Source organism: Volvox carteri (genome assembly GCF_000143455.1).
Source record: "Volvox carteri f. nagariensis unplaced genomic scaffold VOLCAscaffold_93, whole genome shotgun sequence".
Classification (NCBI taxonomy): Eukaryota; Viridiplantae; Chlorophyta; class Chlorophyceae; order Chlamydomonadales; family Volvocaceae; genus Volvox; species Volvox carteri.
Genome location: NW_003307636.1, coordinates 155,348 through 176,004, shown reverse-complemented (window position 1 = coordinate 176,004; position 20,657 = coordinate 155,348). Strand labels below are relative to the sequence as shown.

The 20,657-nt window shown below is 57.1% G+C and overlaps 4 protein-coding genes across 4 annotated transcripts; 2 read left to right on the top strand and 2 right to left on the bottom strand.

Annotated features, from left to right (window-relative positions):
- Positions 1–414: 414 nt before the first annotated feature.
- Positions 415–2,462, top strand: VOLCADRAFT_99686 (uncharacterized protein; the record flags this gene model as incomplete). Its single annotated transcript, XM_002958387.1, has 4 exons — positions 415–573; positions 913–1,023; positions 1,137–1,320; positions 1,801–2,462. The coding sequence occupies 4 exons, from the start codon at positions 415–417 to the stop codon at positions 2,460–2,462; spliced, it is 1,116 nt and encodes a 371-aa protein (XP_002958433.1).
- Positions 2,463–3,609: 1,147 nt separating this feature from the next.
- Positions 3,610–5,052, top strand: gon1 (uncharacterized protein). Its single transcript, XM_002958386.1, has one exon. It carries the CDS (start codon positions 3,787–3,789, stop codon positions 4,162–4,164), a length of 378 nt encoding a protein of 125 aa, XP_002958432.1. The 5' UTR covers positions 3,610–3,786; the 3' UTR covers positions 4,165–5,052.
- A 3,928-nt stretch (positions 5,053–8,980) lies between these two features.
- On the bottom strand, positions 8,981–18,185 carry VOLCADRAFT_119952 (uncharacterized protein; the record flags this gene model as incomplete). Its single annotated transcript, XM_002958369.1, has 8 exons — positions 8,981–9,033; positions 9,154–9,313; positions 11,475–11,591; positions 11,834–11,924; positions 12,318–12,483; positions 12,982–13,097; positions 15,336–15,345; positions 18,032–18,185. Coding segments are annotated over 8 exons (867 nt in total), but the record flags the coding sequence as incomplete, so codon positions are not given.
- Positions 18,186–18,473: 288 nt separating this feature from the next.
- VOLCADRAFT_46661 (uncharacterized protein) lies at positions 18,474–20,308 on the bottom strand (the record flags this gene model as incomplete). The annotated part of the gene is made up of 4 exons (XM_002958368.1): positions 18,474–18,617; positions 18,976–19,068; positions 19,498–19,650; positions 20,189–20,308. Coding segments are annotated over 4 exons (510 nt in total), but the record flags the coding sequence as incomplete, so codon positions are not given.
- Between the last annotated feature and the right edge of the window lie 349 nt (positions 20,309–20,657).

The following is a 20,657-nucleotide window of genomic DNA, read 5'->3' as shown; positions in this document are numbered from 1 at the left end:
CTCATGGTGTCCATCTAGTAAGAAATTCGGAAATATCATGCCGTGTACTGTCCGTGGCACGTGAAGCGACCCGTGGAACATATAGTTGATCTTTTAGCATCCAAAGCCTATGGGCAGCCAATCAGGGTGAAACATAAGCCACCATCCCTGAAATTGTCACTATCACTGCCATTGGCAACGGTAATCACCTATTTGCGTTGTAGCATACGTTGCCGTGCGACTGCCGTATATCATACCATGCTTTTGTGGCTTTCATGGGCATATTGTAATGGAGAGCACTTGCAGGAGGAAGTGTTAACTGACATCGACGAGGAAAGCTAATTGTTGCCCTGTGCTTTCCTCTTATTGTCTCACGTGTTACGCACGCCGAGGCGTTTCCTGAAGTCCCGCATTTCCTTAATATATTACATAACTATGGCGGCAGCTGCAGCAGCCAGTAGCCTGTTCAGCGACAACAGCGACATTGTTCAGGCCCCAACAGTCTCAAGCTCTGTGCCTTCGATTTCTGAATGTTCCCACCGTGGTGGCTTAACTGGAATGTTTAAGGTTCCGTCGCTGGTCTTTGACATCGAGGTAAGAGGGAATCGCCAAAGGACACGTCGCGACGTGGCGTGTGACGTGGATGAGAAGTTGTGTAACCCTTTCTTCCCGTTATACGGGCAAGCGCATATGATACTTATTTCTCTTCTATTGGGGAAATGGTTTGATGCTGCATCATTATGAAGTTCTTATGAAACAGTATCATACATAGACATAATGTCTATGTGCTTGGCGGTAGTTCCTTCTATACAATTTACTTTTTGCCGGCATGGAATCGTCACGCTTGAACTGCAAATGTCGCGGATAGCTACTACTTAGTTCTTGGCGGGGTCCAGTCTAACATGCATGTCTGCTGCGGTGTCCGTTTTCCAGCTGGAGGACAATGGCATCGGAGCTCACTGGCAAGAAGAAGATTGGGAGGAGGATGAAGTCGTGACGGAGATTCAGAAATTTGTTCAACCGTCCACGCCAGCTGAGGCACGGGTGAGCGCCTCGCGGCGATTTGTCGTCCTCCCAGAATTTTTGTCCATTATCTTCCAAAGATCTCAATGTATTTCTCTTTCCTTTGACCGCGAACGTGCGCCATCTGCCGACAGCTACTCAGCGACGTCAGAGTTGCATGCGGCCACGCCAAGGACGGGCAAGACACAGCACGCCTCGTGTCAATTTTGTCGGCATTGGGTTACAATTGCAGCCTTCGGACTGCCCTAGGGGGCGGTGATGGGGCGGACTGCCTTCGAAACCTGCGCCACACCTTCATTATCTGCGACACGCCCGGCGGTGAGTGAAGAAGCTCGAGTGACACTCACCATGACGATTAAACATGTACTGCTATTGTCGGACATGTACGCATTTTTACCGCCATGAGGTTCTTACCGTTTTGTTGTACGGGTTGATATACGGCAGTCGTACAAGGTCGAGAGTTGTAGGTATAGATGCGGTGCCTTAAGAGCAATAAAATGTGGTGACGGAGCGGTAATTTGATCCCCGAATTCTTCAGGCGCACTGTTTGCGACGGCCCTCGTCCAGCTTGAGGTGGCAGCCTCATGAGTCACGGTGAACCCGACCGCCAGTCGGGCGCCTGGCTAGGCCGTACGGCCGGAAGCAAGGGTCGAGTATTTCACGGTTGGCGGGATTCCCACACGAGCCCTGGTGTTTGTGTCGTCCCCCCCTGCCTGCCTTCTCTCTCGTTGCTCTCTTGCCTGCAAGTGCGCTTACCACAACAACTTCTTTGTCACCTCTGTCACCTCTCTGTCGCAGTCAGCGGCGGACCCCCTCGCCGCCACATCATCGACCCCCAGTTCAAGGAGCAATTCATCATCGCCAAGACCACAGCGCGGTACGCGGCCATCCTGGCGGCTGTCCCGCCCGTGTTTGTGGGTCCGGAGGAGCACCTGCCGCTGCTGGTGAACTTCCTATGTAACGAAATGAGCGCCGCGTTCCGACAGCTGGGGTCGGTGTTGCCGCCTTGGCGCCACGCCAGCAGTATGTTGTCGAAATGGAGGCCTAGGAAGTCCGTCGACGAGGCGGGGATTGCGGCGGCGGCGGCGGCGGCTGGATCGCACTCCCGGCGCTGCGTCGGTGCCGAGGTCGGTGGCAGCGGCGGCGGCGGCGGTGGTGGTGGTGGTGTTGCTATCCCGTCCTATGGTGAGGGTGGTCTTCACGGCTCGGCTGTAGCGCAGAGCCCGGCCCTTGGATTGCTACAGCCCCACTGGCCGCTACCTTGCAAACCGGGAGTCCAGCAGCCGCAGTCGCAGCAGCCTCTGCACCACTGGCAACAGGCAGCAAGAGCGCAGCTGGATGGTTCCCAGCACCAGCGGCAGCGGTCCGGGGGCCCAGGGCGCCCCAGCTACGAGCCACAACGTGTGGTGTTCGGAGGCAATTTCGTGCCCATTGTGCCCTCTACGGCACTGGCCTCCTAGGCCCGTGCGACCCCTCCTGATCGCCAGCAGCGCCTCTGCCCAATAAATGCTGTGAAGCCCGTCTTGAGCTGAGTTGAGTTGAGTTGAGTTGAGCCAGTGACTGGGTGGCGGCGAAGGGAGACCACTGCTGTGGCCGGATCCAACTGCCGAGATCACTGCATTCCGCTTGGACCACCTCCCGCGGCGTCGACTGGCCGTCCCTCTGCGGCCCCGAAGGTCGCCCGGGTGCGCTGCTGTAGCGCTGTTGTGGTGGCGGCGTTCCTTCTCAGCCGTCCAGTCGCAAAGAGCAACTATGCGTCATGAGGAGAGAGAGAGACAAAGAGAAAGAGAGGGAGTGATGCAAGCGAGGGCGGGAGCGAGGGCGGTGCATTTCGGGTTTAAAGTTTGAAGGATGCCAAGGCTTTTGGTGTTTGATTCATGGTCCTGTCCGGTCAGATCGGGTTGCCCATTTCTTTTTCCCCCGCACCGCGTTGTGGGGAGGATCTCAGATCGGGTCTCTTAAGGATGTGTTCCATCGGTATCCCGACTGGTTCTGTGTTAGGGTGGTGGTGGTGAGGTGATATGCGGGAATCCAATTAAGCTTAAGGAAGCAATGCGTGGAGGACGAGATGGAGATTCTGGCGGCGACGTTTTGTTGCGAAGCGGAAGAGCAAACTGAAGGGCGGAGGCCCCGGGGGCCGTTGCGAGATGATTCATCATCGCGACGGTGTTGTGTGTTCATGTGCGGGCTGTGCCCTGCGGCATTTTTGGCGAACTGCGTAAAATTGAGATGGGCTGCCAATCCTCTCTCTCTCCCACTATCATGGAACAATGAATCAATGAATGCATGTTTGGACTTCCTATCTTTGGGGACGCGGGGGCGAATGTTATGCTGCACGTTAATCTGAGGGATTGCGCTACGGCGGTATTTAAGGGGTCATGCCTGAAAAGTTAGCTTTGTCTGTCCATTCCTAGGACATTCCGTTGGGCGTGTACGGAAATTACAGCCCAATCCGGGATGTACGACGCAATCCGGGAAGTTTATTGGGCCGTACGGGATGATACCTGGGAGGGCAATGAATTGATCGGAGACATCATCATGAGGTGAACCAAGAGTTGCCGATGATTGAGCTTCAGAGTGTTTGCCGGATTGGCGAAATTGAATTCCGGACTTTTTTATGGCGCGGTCCTGATGCGGTGTGACCTGGGCTGTTGCGCTGCCAAGGATCCCATCGGCACACTGCTGACGTGTCCATCTGGTACCGGTATGGACGCGGTGTTTTCTAGTAGTGTTTGAAGAAACGATTTGCTGCGCCTCCTGTTCGGGGGTGTTTGTGGTTCTGTGATGGCGTGGGTTGGACGCTGCCGGATTGTGGGAGCCCTTATCCCTCGGACAGGGGGGTTATTTTCGGCCCCTTCTTCTGGCGGTCCCGTCCGTACGTCGTCATCGTCGTCGTCGTCGTCCTCATATCGCGTTGCGGCGTTGCGGAATGTGCTTTGCCTTTATGATGGAAAGAACCGGACGACGGTGCTGTCTGATGCAGCCGGGAGCAGGTGCATCCATTTTCCAAGTCCAGATTTGATGTCCTGTTTGTTTGTTGGTGTTGATGTTCAGCGATTGTATCGGACCGAGCCGAGTTTCGGCACTCCTGGTTGTCCACGAGTGTGTGTGGCAGTGGTGGGGTCGGCGATCTTGGATTTTCACATGGATCAGCGTTCCTAGCTCTTTTCCTTGCTGCTTTGCTTTCCGCGGAGCATCAGCGGTTTCTCGTTTTGTACGGTGTTGTGCCGCTATCGTGTAGCCTTCTGATTTTTCAAAGTTTTGTAGTTATGCAGTACAGTACGGCGGATGGATTCGAATGGGATGACAGCGTTCGTATCTAATCTGCGACGGTAGTTCCAAGATAACCTTTCCACTACCATCACCACCACTATACACGGCTCTTCCCCCTTCTGGCCAATGCCTCCCCACGTCGCTCAGGAAAGACAGGAAAATCATGTGTGTGGTTGCCGCCCCAGAGCCCTTTCGTCTACTCAATTTATGATCTGGCAGGCTGCTGCTGGACACCGAATGGTGGTGTCGTACCTACGGTTTCTGTGGGAGACGCAAGTGTTTTTAACGCCGTGTTGGCCGTAACCGCATGAATAGAGGTTATCAGTACATACATGCATCCTGAGAAGGAGGTAGGTGAGGTGTGAAGCTGGATTAACATGATGTGGAGGTTGGATGCGCGCGACCTGTTTTGTGGTCTTCGTGGGTGGGGTGTTCCGCTGGGCCCCTTCTATTCTACAGTGTTGTTAAGTGACTGAGCCCGGTGGCCCTGTCGGCCCCGGCGGGGGAGGGCCCCGTCTGAGAGAGGGGGCGAGAGGGGGCCGTGGAGTGAGCTGAGCTGCCGGGCCCCCTGGGTGGGTGAGTGGCGGTGGCCCACTGGGTGCCCTGGGGCGGGGGTTCCTCTGCGCAAGGTGGAGCATGGACGAGAAACTTGTGGATGTGTTTGACGGATCGAGCTACGGACATAATTACAGTACAGTTTTTTTGTGCCGTATAGCGATAGATGACAGAAGAGGTGGCTTTGAATGGGCGTCAGGTATTTGTAAAAGTGTTGTACAGCGTACTTACGAGGACACCCAGCACATTATCGTATGACCACCTCGACTCCTGCTGCTGCAACTGCTGCTGCTCCCCACGCGTGAGAGGGCCACCACAGAGCTGGGAGGCTCACTAACCAGCCAGGTAAAACCCTAGGCAAATCTAATTGTGTCACTCCCGACCGCACCGCAATCCACATCCGCAGCAGCAAAACCCCCTTGTGTGCAAACATGCAGAGAGAGAAAAGGACATGTCTGGTGGCAGTTCACGAACGGGGCGTACGGCAGGCCTCCGTACAGGGCATGAGATGTTCGTAGACCTAGCAGCGGCAACAGAGAAGTCGAGTGATGAATGATCCTGATGGGCAAACATGTGTGGGGGGGCAGGAACTTGCAGAAGATCATATCCACAACCACTCCGGTCCGTCATGCAACCAAACATAAAAACTAACAAACAAGCCATGACAAGTCACTTGAGTCCTGGCTAAGATAACCTGGAAGGGTATTTTGTTCGGCATCAAGCGGGACGTATAACTTGGTGTGAGGAGAGTAGCTGAGTAAACCCAGGCTGTACTACGCATTACTGCATGTGGCTGATTTCAATTGCGCTATTACTGTATTGCACTATTCACGACAAACCTACGATTATGTGAAGTAGGGGCTTGCAGCTTCACCCGCGGCCACTAGTGCTATAACATTATAGCTTGGCAGTCCCCCTAGCACCTTCCCCCCGGTATATCGGGGCATCCTCATCCTCCTCATTACCACTTCTTGGAGGTTAGTGACATTTTCGGGTTCATCATCGACCAATAAAATCCGGTGAAATCTGGATCTGTAGTTACAGTCGACGTGTCAGCATCCATTGCATGGGGGTGCTTCCACCCTCTTATCGTCAAGAGAATTCTATTCCCGCTCTTTGTCAGGATCGATGAGGGAATCGTCCAGGGTGACAACGTCGCACCTTAATAGTTCCGCTGTGTCTTACATTACACATGACTTACGTATGAAGGATGTCATGGTAACGACTAAAAAGACACCTAAGGTTTGTCCACAGTATCTGGCTAATGAGGGTCGCTAATAGCGGGTAGAGGGTAACCCTACTCCAGGAGGTGTTGTAACACATACACACATACAGACGGTGGCCCCACATCTTATGGTTGGTGTAGGACGTGATAATATCAACTTGCGAGCTGACCAGGAACTAGGTTGAGGCGCCGTTGATCCGCTAGATTTGGTTGGATGCTGGTGGTGAGTTGCTGAACCCAACGAATACAATCTGAAGTCGGATGGGGTGAACGGATTAGGGTGCCCCTCTAGCAGGGGAGAGCAAGGAACTGTCTCGGGAAAGGGGGCCGCTGGTGAAGCTATACCACCCTGTAACAACATACATACACACAGATATCTCAAATCTTGCCAGAGCAGTACGGGTGAGAGTCGGGAGCTGCTGTGAGACAGACAACGAACGGAGAGGTGATCGGTTATTGCATTGTCGGATGGCAGATGGGCAATTTGACCCACTACCTCTACCTCGCAGCTAGCGACACACAGGTGCACAGGTGTTGTACACCGAACCACCCTGACACGCCCACAGTGCGGGATCCCAACAATATGCACCAATGCGCCTGTCGGGAAAGAAACTTAGGAAAATGCTCCTCCAAGGACGGCCAAACTTAAGACACCTGCGTACGATGCAGCTCATACAGCGCTCACGCGCTGACAGCTCTCCATGAAAGAAAGTTAAGAGGACACCCACACAACAATGCGCGCAAAGGTGACGCAGAAGCAGCGGCACCAGAGGACGACAACGACAACAACAGCAGGTGTCCATCCACCATAACAAGAGTCATGCAGCAGCAGTAGCAGTAGCAGCAGTTTTGTGCGATAACAAAAAAACAACGAAGGAAAACAACAAAAGGAGCACAACAACGCCACTGAGTACATCCACACTCAGTGCCAATACGGCATTTGCAAGCCAAGCCAATTCAGCCCCCAGCCTGGAGGAACCCCGGGCGAACAAACTCCGAACAGAGAGACCTCAAGCAGCAAAAAGCCACTTCAACCACAACGATCCCAAATCCAACCCCAGCCACAACCCCAACCACAACACACGCCAAGGACACATCTCCTCTTCTTCGCGAGAGCTCCACGCAGTGGCACTGAGGTACTGAGGTACTGAGGTGGTGAGGCGGTACCATCCTGAGCAGCAGGGAGGTCGCTGGGTGGTGCAGCGCACCGCCTTCTTCAAGTTGAGGCCACAACCCCTCAGAGGGCGATTCTGTCGCTCAGGGGGAGACGCCGGTGGAGCCGCAGGTGCTCCAACCTCCTCTACCAGACCCCCCCGGACCCCCCGGAGATACAGAAAACGTCCTTCTCAGCACTACTGCCAAAATAAAGCCGGCGGGGGGCGCGGACATCCCCCGCAAATGAAACGAGGCCGACCGCGACACCACCACCTGGTGCGGAACATGCACAATGTAAACACACAGCGCCCTTCGGGAATTCCCAGGGTTCCCACCTGGGGGCCATGTGGTCCATGGTTGAATTTGCACACACACACACACACACACACACACACACACACACACACACACACACACGCGCGTGTACGGCACAGGCAGGGTGCCCGGATACGGAGTCACCCGGAAGGTTCCCCTCCCTCCTCCTCCTCCAAACGGTTGGCGGTTGGAACCAGTGGCACCACCCGCGCCCGCGTGCTCGTGCTCGTAAGCTCTCACGGGGTGGCACCGGGGCGGGTGGGGGCGGGTGGGGGCCACGACACACGGACTGATGGTAACCTACCAACCGCTCAGCTAGGCACCTAGGCAGGTCTTACATCCACACACCCATCAAACTGATCTCCCACTGAGAAAACCGAAAACAAGCTACAGCCTGTCGTTGTTGTAACACCATTTCTAAGTTACATGCCCCCACGGGCCAAGTAATCATGCCGCCCGCAAACCTCGACCTGTTGTATGTCGACCTGTCTGGCGGCTTGACTCCCTGGCTGGCTGGCTAGCTGTATTCCCCTGGTGAGCGGCGCCGTCAGCTCCCACCTTCGTCGAGCCGCCCTCCGCCAGAAGATCAATCTATCTGCCGCAATGTGCGGTGCTCCCTCACGTGCACAGGCACATACATACATACTTCACCAAGTACGGAAAGACCCCCGTGGGGGCGCAGGTCTACCAGCGTACGGCAATCTTCAAGCGAGGACAACAAACCCTACAGCAACCCACCAACGATCCGACCATTGCGACCAAACGGCATAGAAACCCAAAACCGACTAAAGCCAAACAATTCTTGAGCTCCACTAAACCACGAATGTACGACGAACACCAAAACGGTAAACCACCTGTGCGCCACAGCGTCCCCTCCCTAACCTCAACACAACAAAAGACGACCGCCTGAAAGGTACTGGACCTGCCCCCAATACCGTTCAGGCCCCCAAAACAAAGGTGAACACGTCCGCGGGGTGGGCGGGGGGGTCGCGAACTGCACCCCTACAAATCAAAATGTACATACAAGCGGGCACCACCGGGGGAGTAACTCCCCCTTAAGCCCCTTAGACCTTCGGCACACCACCGCTGACCAGTTCTCATTCTCAGATAGCAAGACATACATACATATTCGTGGACACACGTGCACCTTCACAATGCACCCACCGGGGGGGGGGGCCCGGCCACCAGCGGCCCAGGGTGATGCCGGGGGGTTGCACATCCTTGACTCAACACGGCATACCGGGAAGCGAAGTGAGCTACCCACCGGGATGATGCCAACTTGAAGCCCAACTTTTCAATAAATTAAACGATGCACAGACACACATACATACATACATACACGTGGACATGTGCTCCCGTACGTCAGTCTGAAGTACAGATGTACGAACATGTGTCAACCAACTCCATGATGCACCATTGAGCTCCTATCGCACTGGTGCACTTGTCATGGTGCACCTAGTCACCCTCAAACAGCGCAAAGATATTCATGCGCTCTCTTCCGTACTCATCTGAAACACACACACACACACACACACACACACACACAAACAAACCTATACACTCGCACACATACGGCATGTAAGCTCTGCAGCTCACAGATCTCCAGGTGCCCCAGGGGCTGCCGCTACCTGGCCAGCTGCCGGCCTCGGCTGCATTTTGCTTCTTCAGACGCCATGCAGCCGCACCAGCACTAAAACCCCCATAGTAATAATTTCGATTTGAAAAACGGAAGATAACGACGCACAGCGCCATGTACACGACCAGCGCACTGTCCATCAGGTGTACCGGCTGTTGGCGCCGTACAGGGATATAGGGTGGGGTGCGCGCGTTCTCTCTCCACCGGCACTCCCACCTTGCCGGCCATCGGAAGGCACTACATAAAAGGATATACGACAAGGACCTCCGCCGTACAGCACTCTAGTGACCAGTAGGTAGGCAGGCAGCACACGAATGTGGTCGGCCCCAGCGTCAACAACCGCTAGGTCCTAGGTGGCAGTTAGGTGGCAGTTAGGTGACAGTTAGGTAGCTGTTAAGCCGGCGCAGCAGGTCTCTTCCTCTCAAATAGGAGGCACAACTCCACACCTTACCTCACATCATCCATGCGCATCTCAACACTGATGACGGACGGCACATTGTAAACAACAGCCGGCGCCAATTAAACCGACAGGACTACCCTCGACACCCTCGACCGACATACAGACAAACTCAGCGAAGGGCACACGGGTGTCTCTCTTCCCCCCCCCCCCCGGGGGCTGAAATCAAATTGGTGATGTGGAGATGTTCGGGCTCCCCCCCATGTCGAGGAGCAGAGCAACGGAACCAAGTGACATCAAATTAAATTAAATGCCCCGAGGGGCCCCTGACCTCCGATCCCCTCCTTCCTCCCCACCCCTCACGTGATCGTCGCCACCAACCGGAGCACAGAAGGTGGTCACGGCGAACCCATCCTCGGACGCGTTGGGAAGCAACCGCAGCGGCGCTCTCCCCCGACACCGACACCGACACCGTCCGGAACGACCCCACCAGCTTCATGCTGCCGCTGCCAACCCCACGCCAGGAAATGGGGGATAAGGCGCACCGCTGACGTTTAAAGACGATGAAGCGGGGGGTGAAACACAGCAGCAGTGGCTGGAAACGGCCGTATCTCGACACGCTGTGACCGCGTAGAGGGGAGTGGATACTGGGGGTACTAAAAGACATCACAACAGGCCAGATAGATGATCAGGACAATGACGATTAGGACGATCAGGACGATTAGTGACAATGATGGAACTAAGGACGGTGTGGGCCCGGGGTCGGCGAGTGTCATATACGGCAAGGCGGGCATCTCCGACAATTCAAAAATCATGCCGACAAATCGTACAACTTCTCTCGCGGCCAACGTAGTTATACACACAGACACGGGGCCCTACAACACGGCCTCACGAAGAAGAGGATCCCGCCGGCCTCCGCTGCCCTACTGCTCTCCGAAACCAACCGACCTCACCACACAAAGAAATGCGACTTCTTTCCCAGCTGTGTAGCTGCGCAATCCAGGAAGGGGCCCGCGCCGCCCCCCTTCCTCTCACTCACCAGACTAACCCGACTAAACTTCTCTCCATCTCACCTTAAGCAGCAGCAAACCGCGGGGCCACTACCACCCGCCCACTACCACCCTCCCCCCATCAGCCCGCCTCACGGCACCCCTCGCGCACTGGTGAACATGAAACAGGTGCGAGCACTGTCCGCGTCCGTGTGTTGCAATCTGGGTGGACTTGTGGGAGTGGGAATGGCGGGTGGGGGGGTGTCACGCCCAGCCCGACACTTCCGGGTCCGGTCCAGGCCAGGTTCGGGGGGGCCCTCCCCTCTTTTCCCTTTCCCTCCCCCTCTCCTCAAGCAGCGGATGTGCGTGTGGGCAGCCCCGTGGTGCCGTCCTGAGCCGCTACTGCTGCTGCTGCTGCTGCTGGACCCCGCGTGGCGGAAGAGGTGCCAGTGCCCGGCCGCCCCTCAAACCGGTAAAAGATGGCGGTCAGGGAGTAGATCTACATACATACGTACAGACATACCCCGGCGGCAAAGATGTGCGGGGGAGGGGGTGTTGAAAATGCACGTGGTGGCGGTGGGAGGGGCGCGAGGAAGGAGGGCCTGGGGCCCTTAAAACCCGGTGGGGAGGAGCCGAGGCACGTGGGATCGCTGAAGTGAAGGGGAGCTGTCGTACATGTGTCATACACACAATGCGGTTCCCACCTCGGTGAGTGAAAGGCCCGTTCCGGTTCCCCGGGGGGTTACACCCCGCACCGCAACAACACCTCGGCCACAAGCCCGCTAGACCCCGAACTAGAGCCTGTGATCCCCAGCCCCAACAACCGACAAACCCAACCGCCTCCAAAAAAGCACCCTTAAACCACCCAGCTCCAGCCCCAGCCCCAGCCCCACCTCGCCAACCCCACACAAGCCATCCCCACCTCACCATATCCGCCAGCGGCACCGCATACGTCACAGGGCAGCCAGGGGGCCGATACTTCTGGGTCTTCTTGACCCAGTCGCGACATGGCTTGCCGGGGTACTTGCGAGCGAAGGCCAGCTCCTAGATATGCGCGAGGAGCGGAGGGACACGTCATAAGAGCGAAGAGCGAGGGAACATCACCACCACCACCAACAACAACAACGGTAGCATGAGCAGGTGATGTCCAGACAGACTGCCCTTTGAAACCCCAGTTGCAGCTGTAGCTGTAGGCCACGTACGGCTGCAGGTGCAGCAACAGCCTCTTTGCGCACTTTTCCATCCGCCATCCGTACCCCCACACGCACCCCCCCACACGCACTCACCGTCTCCCGGGGCAGTGTCCTCAGTCGCATCTTGGTTTCCTGGCTCACGTCATCCCACAACAGTGCCGGATTCAAAAAGAAGTGCCAGCCCCTGTTCCGTACATCCGTACGGAAGGAATGACGAATGGGGACAGACAAGTTATGAAAGAGGTAAACGCAGCGATGATGGGGCGGGGAAGGAGGGCGCGGCAATGAAGAGGGAGGGGGAGAGGGGGGGGGAGCCCGCATCACTAGTGCAGAGCAAGCGCCAAGCAGGTAGCTGCTGCTGCTGCTGTTGGGCGGCAGCGGCCCTCTGGACAACGCATCCACCCGGAAGCACCGCCGCCCTTCACCACTGCTCTACTCATACTCCCTCACAAACACAAACACATTCACAAATATACACATACATACAGACACAATATCCTACGGCGACAGACCGCAAACGGAGCAAGGCGACGCACTACAGCGAGGGGGTCAACCTGGGGCGGGAGAGCTGACCCACCTGTCCTCGTTGTGTCTTCCCAGGAATAGGACCTCCCGCTTGGCGGTCCGCGGCTGGTGGAGGTTCATCCGCAGCCAGGTGGTCAGCGCGGCCCACTCCTTGTCGCGATCAGACCGCTCCCCGGCGTCTGCGCTCGCGCCCAGGCCCCCGTCAGGAACTGCGGTGGCTGGATGCCCATGTGCGCGGCCGAGGGCCAGAGCACAGTTCTCCTCTTCGTCAGGGTCGCTGCTCAGGAGCTGACCAGTGGTAGCCAGCTTGGGATTCAGCTGTGCGGGCGACCCAAAGGCGGATAGGAATGGCGGCGAGAGACTTCAGTTGGGCTCAGCAGCGAGAAAGCGACCGATTTGAGACCACGTGCAAATAGCATGGGCATAGACAAAATATATGTCGACAGCCATTTCTACCCTCACACGCATAGGAATGTGGTAAAGCTCTGGCCAAAGCCACCACAGCCTTGTCGCGGACTCGCGGTCCCCTAACCGTGCAACCGTTTTGCCTGCCCATAGTCAGGCAATGCTCCCTGCTCTTTGACATTGCACCTCATAAAAGTGATTATTTTTTATTACCATGCAGGGAAACAGGTTGTGGTAACGCGTGCTGCAACGGCGAAGAGCGGCAAGAAAATATCTCGCGAGCGTAAGATACGCGAGATACGTGGACTCACCAAGCTTCTTTTGGGGCCGCGCCAAACGTAGCTGCGTGTAGCCAATGACACCATATGCTTCGAGTTGGAAGTCGCCGTCAGCGATTTGCAGAGATTCTTGGCAGGCGTGGAACACGCTACGGAATTGCACATTCGAGGGTGAGGACTTGCATTAACACGATAGCGCAAAGAACCATTTAAACAAGCTACCTGAACCAGCTGAAGATGATGAGCGCTCTTCAGGGTTTAGTGGCAGTTCGTCCTCCTCAAGGCGACTACTTCCTGGAGACGACTCGAGCGCGCTGCAGTCGCGCTTTCCCGCTCTAAGGCTGAACAGCATTTCTGCCACCTCAGCAGCTGTGGGATCCAGAGGAACGGCCGCCTGAAAAGCGCGCAAGGAAATTTTCACCTGTCTCCATTGCCGACGCGATTGTCAAGCAGGGGATGTCAATTGCCGACACACCTGCTCCGTGACGGCGCTTTCCATTGACCGGAAGGTCTCTTGTGTAATGCCACAGTTTAATGAAGAGCACGGGCCTGAAAGTCCTACTTAGTTTAACAACATAACCGTCGCTTGACTGCTTCGTATTAGTTGCCGGTTGGCTAGCTTCCTCTAAACTAAACGGATAAAAGCGTTACGTGAAGCAGAAGTAACTTGTTGCACTGATTCATCTAAACTTCCGCATGATTACCTACAGTTGTACGGGCCGTACAAGCAGAGTACCTTACCGTTGTAAAGTTTTAGTAGCCTATCGCCTTGTTGTCTAACCCAGTTGCTTAATTACCTGTTGGAAAGCAAGGCCTTCGGGAACCAAACACCCGATATGCTCATTGCCATGGAAATGCGTTCAGGGCCTAAGAAGTTTGCACACCTGTGAACCCGGCGTGTGATCCAACTCATTAACAAAGTGCTTTCAGGCCAGGCTTCTCAAAAGAAGCACGCAAATCTGCTGAAGCATTCCTCGTTGGAATTTGCACATTGAACAAAGGCTGGCGAGCGGGACCCTTGTTTGAAACCGGAATGAAACACGCGCAGGTCCACCTCCACAACGTCCAACACTTTGCGAGCCGAGCGACAATTTCAGCACCCAATCCACAACAGGTGTTTCCCTCCAGTTCCGTCCCCAGATAGGAGTCAACATCAACACGACCTCGTCCATGCAGCAGGACCTCATGCCCACACATGTCCACAGCTCCGAACCAAGGCCAAAATGAATAAACGGGTTTAAGGTGCTCATACCAAGATAGGGCCCAATAAACAGCAAGCCGCCGTGCATTGCTGCAAGCAGAGAGAACTCACACAGGCAGCAACAGCCGCGGCTCAGAGCTCCCCCAGGGGTCTCCAGGGGACAGTACGACATATCCGTGCTAGGCTCTCCGCGACACAATCACAACAATAGTCGCCGTGCTGCCCCTGCCGATACTGATATCACGCACTGCTGCTGTCGCAGCTGCAGTTGTTATTGCTGTCGAGGCTGCAACTTGCGAAAGGAAAATTATACACGTGCCGCATTATTGCCGCCGCCGCCACTGCGCCACTTCAATCGTAGCCCCTGTTAAACACAGACGGACCCCACTCCCTCAGCGGAATGAAAGAACCACCAGACATATCAAACAGAGCTGCTGCTGCCAACACGTACAGGGCTGCTGCTGCCTGGTGCACCTGGACTACCGGGCGGCGCGTGTCTGTGCGCGTGTGGCATGATGTCTTATTTGCTATCCGAGTTGGATGCAGCGCGGCAGCGGAGGGCGCGGTAGGGGTGATAATGGAACAGTCCGGCCCAGAACTCCTGAACTGTGAGGAGTTATAAATTTTCCGGTGCATAAATGTACGGTGTATTTTGTTATTATTGTTATTATGAGGCCTTGCTTTTGAAGGTAAAGGCTGCAGGGACCGCGTCTTCGCATCCTGCAGCTGCAGGGTCGACAATAAATAATCGAAAACCGCAAACCTAACGCTGAGAGCTGAAATGCTGCATCATACCGGAGCATGCGACTAATACGATCTGATAGAACAGATATATGCGCCACCTCCTGAGCGCGGAGGACAGCCCTCGTCGGTGCAAACGTTAGCACCACCAGCAACTGCTCTAATCAGCCTCTCGTGCCGGGAGGACGTACATCCCGACGTACATCCCGACACATCAAACCTCCGAGTTGAGACGCTCAACGACAGCGACTTTGACGGCAAACCAAATCGCAACCGAGCAAAGCACCATCACTTCATGATTAGAATGTATTTTTTTATATAACGTACAACAGAACGTAATAAGAAACATAAAGAAATGAAACTCCACGACACCCAGCCCCAACCAAGGATCAAGATAACTCTGTTCGTCCGTTTCTCTTCGTCTGGCACACCTCCCTCAGCCCACCTCACTCCAGCTGCCGCACGGAGGCAGTGGTGGTGCGGGACAGGTCCGGAGTAGGGCGCACTGCCGACGTGATGTGCATGGGTGGACCTATCCAGTCGCTGTTCGCCGCCTGAGCGGCAGCACTTGTCTCCCGTTCGTTTCTCCAACAACCCGCAACCCCACATACATACATACATACACACACCACCTAGCACATCCTAAACCAGCTTCCGACGTCCGCCATGGCACAGCCGCCGTCCCGGCTAGCCGCCATCCCACACGGCACTTCCCTCACCCAAAGAGGCTACGGCCTTGAACAGTCCAAATAATGAACTGCGTGTGGTACCGGGGGCGCCAAATCTTTCCCCCCGTGTTGCCTCCCCCACCTCGCACCAATTCGGCCCATCCTGCACTCCGCACACCCTTGTACACCGCTCCCTCTTATTCTACCGGACACCAGGCGCCATACATTTCTTCGACCTTCTCCGACGGCTCTCAGCTGCTATGGGTACGGCAACCCCTAGGGGCCAGACGACCTGCAGGCGGCACGGCACCGAGGGCCCCCTCCCGCACATCACATGTAAGCAGCAGCACACGTACGCACAAAGACACGCTGCTAGCCCCCTCCCGGCTCTCCTCAACTCCACTCCCCCCGACGCACACGGGCGGCAGCTTGCGGCCACCTGCAGAGCAGTAGCCCTCCCACGCCCCAGGGCCCCCGTGAGGAAGCGCTGAGTGGATAGCCCCGGATAGGTTTCGGGACCTCACCGCGTCGGTCACCGGCGAGGTGACCTCGAGGGCGTCACGGGGCCAGGCAGCGGGGCACCATGCGGAGCAGCTGCAGCTGCAGTGGGATATAGCAGCAGCAGCAGCAGCAGTAGCAAAGCAAAGATGGAGAAACCAGCACTGCACTGCCGGCAGTAACGAAATCCCACGAAGTCCCACGACCGCGGTATGGTAGCACATCAGTCACTGGATCACGTGACCCTGCATCGCATCAAACCCGGTCAGGTCAGGTCGGACCGGGTCGGGTCCGGTCAGGGGGAGGTGCAAGCGCCTCTCCATACGATGTAGCTTCCTTCGCTGCGCACCTGCCTTGTGCTCACCTCCTAGAGCCCACCATCCACATCCACATCCTGGTTAGAAGTCTCTGGTGTGCTCTCGCTCGCTCGAACCCTCAGCCTTCCCCTTCCCCTCCGGGACCAGATTGGCCCCCGGGAGGCCCACCTGGCGCAGCGCCATCACCCTCACGTACTACTGCTCGTCAGCTCGTCCACTGCCAGACAGACCACACAATCAGGCAGGAAAGCTATCCGGCCCTAAGACGGACGGAGCAGCGCCGCCCCCCCCCGCCCCTCATGTCATGTCATGTCACCGATGAATCCGATTATGAATCTGATCACGTCCACAGTACTCTCTCCGGTTCGGTTGGGTTCGGTTCTGTTACGTTCTGGGACAGACCCCCGTCCAGTCCAGTGTGCCAAGATGAGATGCGCCCTTTCCCCCCCTCCCCCTCCCCCCCCTTTTACGGGGGGACCAAAACCGCTTTTCTCTCCTCCGTCTCAACGTGCGGATACCAACCCGAACATCACATCACATTACATCACGTCGCAGGGTGGTACCGATCACTAATCATAGGTCATTATGACATCATAGGGTTATCAGCCGCACCGTATTTGAGCAATATACGGCACTATCACAGATATCGTGTCTTCCTGGCATGCGCCGTACACTGCCGAATCAGGTACCCAATACGTCATCGCTGCGCCGCGGGATAGAGGGCTTGCACGGCTCTCTTCCGCCCGAGGACACGGATCACAAACTTGTGTGTTTTATGCCCTCTCCCGACAAGCACGGGCCGCACCCTCCACCCATTTCCAGGTACCCGCTCATGACAGCCCACCAGCCCACCAAGGGGCCAGCAGTGCGGGCCACTCAACGGGGGCTGTCAACCCGGCTGCCGATCCGTCCGGCTGTAGGCGTCCCATGACTCTAGGGAGGAGTTGGCAGTGCCGCTGTCGTGGGTCCCCCGGCCGGAATGCAGCGGTCCGGACAGAACGTCCCCGGCGTGCGTCACCTCGCCTCGCAGGGCCCCGCCGCCGGGGGCCGCCCCGCCGCCGGGGCTCCCCGAGGGACCTGCGTGGACAGCGAAACACAGCCATTTGGTCTTCCCCGGGAGGTAATAATAATAATAATAATAATAATAATAATAGTAATAATAGTAATAATAGTAATAATAGTAATAATAGTAATAATAGTAATAATAGTAATAATAGTAATAATAGTAATAATAATAATAATAATAATAGTAATAATAGTAATAATAATAATAATAATTCGACTCAATGATGCTCGTGTGGGGAGTGTGAGGGGAGCGGCAGGACGGTGGTTTATAGAGGGGACGGCCGTCCCCTCCTAACCGTGTGTGTGTGTGTGTGTGTTTACTTGTGCAATTTGGCGGTGATGATAGTAGTGATGCTGGTGACGGTGATGACAACGGTGATGATGACGGTGATGATGATGGTGATGATGACGGTGATGGCGGTCACCAAGCGGATTGCTACACTGCAATATCACCCGGATGGTGGTCCCCGGGGTGGTACACCCCCGCCACCAGGCGACCAGGTTAACGACCTAGTCGCCCTGCAGCCGCACCAGGCCCTGTGGGGAGCTGCGACCCCCCAACCCCACCCCCCTCCCCCCCTGGGGCCTCTCACCTGACATGATCTGCAGGTGGCTCTGCAACACGCGGGTCACCTCCTTGCGAGCCTGAGCCAGCGGCACGGTGATAGTGCCCCCCGACAGACCGCCAGGTCCTGTGCCGCTGACCCCAAACTGCTCGTCGCGAATGGAGATCAGCTCCTTGTAAACCTGCGCGTGTGAGTGAATGTATGTATGTGCGTGCGGCCACCGCGGGGACGATGTGGGTTACACACACAGCCGGGGGTGGAGTGGGCGGGTGGGAGAGTCCAGACATCCATTGGAGGGCGCGAGGGCGGGCGGGAGGGGCAACCCCAAGAACGAGGTAAACGACGAAGAGGGAGAGTGAGGGGGAGGGAGAGTGGAGGGCAGCCCACTTGGTATCGAGGTGCTGTGTGCGGTGCGGTGCAGGGACCGCATGACGGGGGTGGAGGACGGCCCGTTCATGGGGGCGTCATGACGGGAGCGCTGCCGTACCTCTGTAAAGGTGGGTCGTTGCCGGGGGTCCTTGGCCATGCAGCGCACGGCCAGGGCGGCGTACTCGGGCGGACAGTGGACTGGAAACTGGGGCCTCTCGTCGTACTGTACGACGGCGGATAGGAGCTACGGAGAGTACCGCGGGCGCAACAACATGCAAAACAGGCGGGGGGAGTGGAGGGGGAGTGGAGGGGGAGTGGAGGGGGAGTGGAGGGGAGTGGAGGGGGAGTGGAGGGCGGGCGGCGGATGAGACGAAGTGGAAAACGAGTTTAGGGATCAATCAGGTGTCAGGTGAGTTGCGATTGGCGCGTTGCACATATTGGCGGTCCCAGCCCGTTCCCTCTCACCCGCCCCCTCCCCGGGCAGCAACTGCGTGCGGCTCCCCCCCCCCAAAAATCCCCACATACATAGTCCACGGCCCCCGGGCTTAGACAGACAACCCCGCATTGTGCGGGACTTGTGTCACACACACACACACACACACCTGGAACGCTGTGTAGTTCGCAAAGGGCTGCTGAGCGCAGTAGAGCTCCCACAATATGACGCCGAAGGAGTACACGTCACTGCTCAGGAGGACCTGGGGAGGGCCCAGAGGGGGAGGGGGCCCCGGGGGGGGGAAGGAGAACCACAGACGAGTGAAGCTGATACTCGGGATAGACGGGTACTCCAAGGGGGGAAGGGACGGGTAAGACAAACCACTGCCGAATGGAGCAGATACCAAAGACGGGTAGTCCAGGAGAAGATAAATGCTGCAGGGAAAGAGAAGGGGGGAAATCATCATACGACGACGACGACGATGACGCCGCCGCAAGGCACCGGGAACCAGCGGCCGACAACCTGCCGGCCGCCATCTGAGGCCCCAATTGAGAACGGCCCTCTGCACTCGCTGACACCCGGTCACTGCTGTCCAGGGAGGGGCAGCACCGCACCCGCGGCAGCTGGATACCGGTACACGCAGCAGCTGTCGCCACCCTCCCCCCCTTCCCCGCTCTCCCCGCACGCGCACCATGTTGTCCCGAATGGTCTCCGGCGCCATGTGGGTGACGGTGCCGATACGGGACACCAGCATACCGTCCTCGGCACCTCGACCGGCCAGCTGGCGGGCCAGACCGAAGTCAGCCAGTTTGGCGATGAAGCCCCGAGGGTCGGAGTCTTGGCGCTGGAGGCAGAGGAGGGGGAGGGGCCAGGGCAGGTGGGTGGGTGGGGGCAGTCGCCAGGCGGCGGTAGACGGGCGGGAAACGGAGTAACGGCCGAGAGCCCCTCCTCCTTCTCCTCCTCTATTGCGACGTGCAGGGAGGTGGACTGCAAGTCGGCTAAAATGACCATTTTCAATAGCATCCTTAAAGGCTATTACCCCGGGGGCAGTCCTCAGCTCCCCTCGGGAACACGAACCCCCCGAACCGCCTCTCCTCCCCACCCTCACCCACTTCGCCCACACCTCGCGGAAGTCCCCCCTCGCTCCACAGGCATTTACACCCCCAGACCCCGGACCCACCGGCCCCGCCGGAGCCCCTCCTTCCCCTTAACTCCCCTTCCCCCCCGCACTAGCTGCCCGAACCTCCCCAGTTGCCTGGCCCCATCTCCGTTTTAGTGTTCCCACCACCACCACCACCACCACATGCTAATGTCCCGTCCGCCCGGCCTCCCCCGTTATGGCCCCGCCATGTACACATGTACGTCCGTACGTCCGTTCATACCTGCAGCATCACATTGGCCGTCTTCAGGTCCCCGTGCACAATGGCCCGGCTGTGCAGGTAGGCCATGGCGGAGGCGATCTCAGCGGCCGTGTCCAGCAGCTGCCGCATAGCGATTACCTGGACGTTGGGAGCAGAAAGCAGTTCACATCCGTACAGAACACACTGAGGTCATGATACCCTAGGTGAGGGGGAATCATGTGGTGAGAAACACTTGGAACCCAAACATCATGTCGCGGGCCCCAGCACCGGCTGCCCTTACCAGTCAAGTGAGTGTGCGGGGGTGGTAGGGGTGGTAGGGGGGGAAGGGGGCTCAGAGGAAAGCTACCGTACTGCAGCAGTGGGTGCGGCAGGACCGGACCGGGCAGGCGGAGCTCAGGGCGCAGCGAACACAGCGAGGGAACCTTCGGCGCTCAGGGCCCAGATGTCCACCCACCGCCACTGCCACTGCCACCCACCTGCGTCCCCGCGG

Excerpts from the sequence above, each read along its gene's own strand:
- gon1 (XM_002958386.1), top strand. The coding sequence starts at position 3,787 with ATGGCGTGGGTTGGACGCTGCCGGATTGTGGGAGCCCTTATCCCTCGG.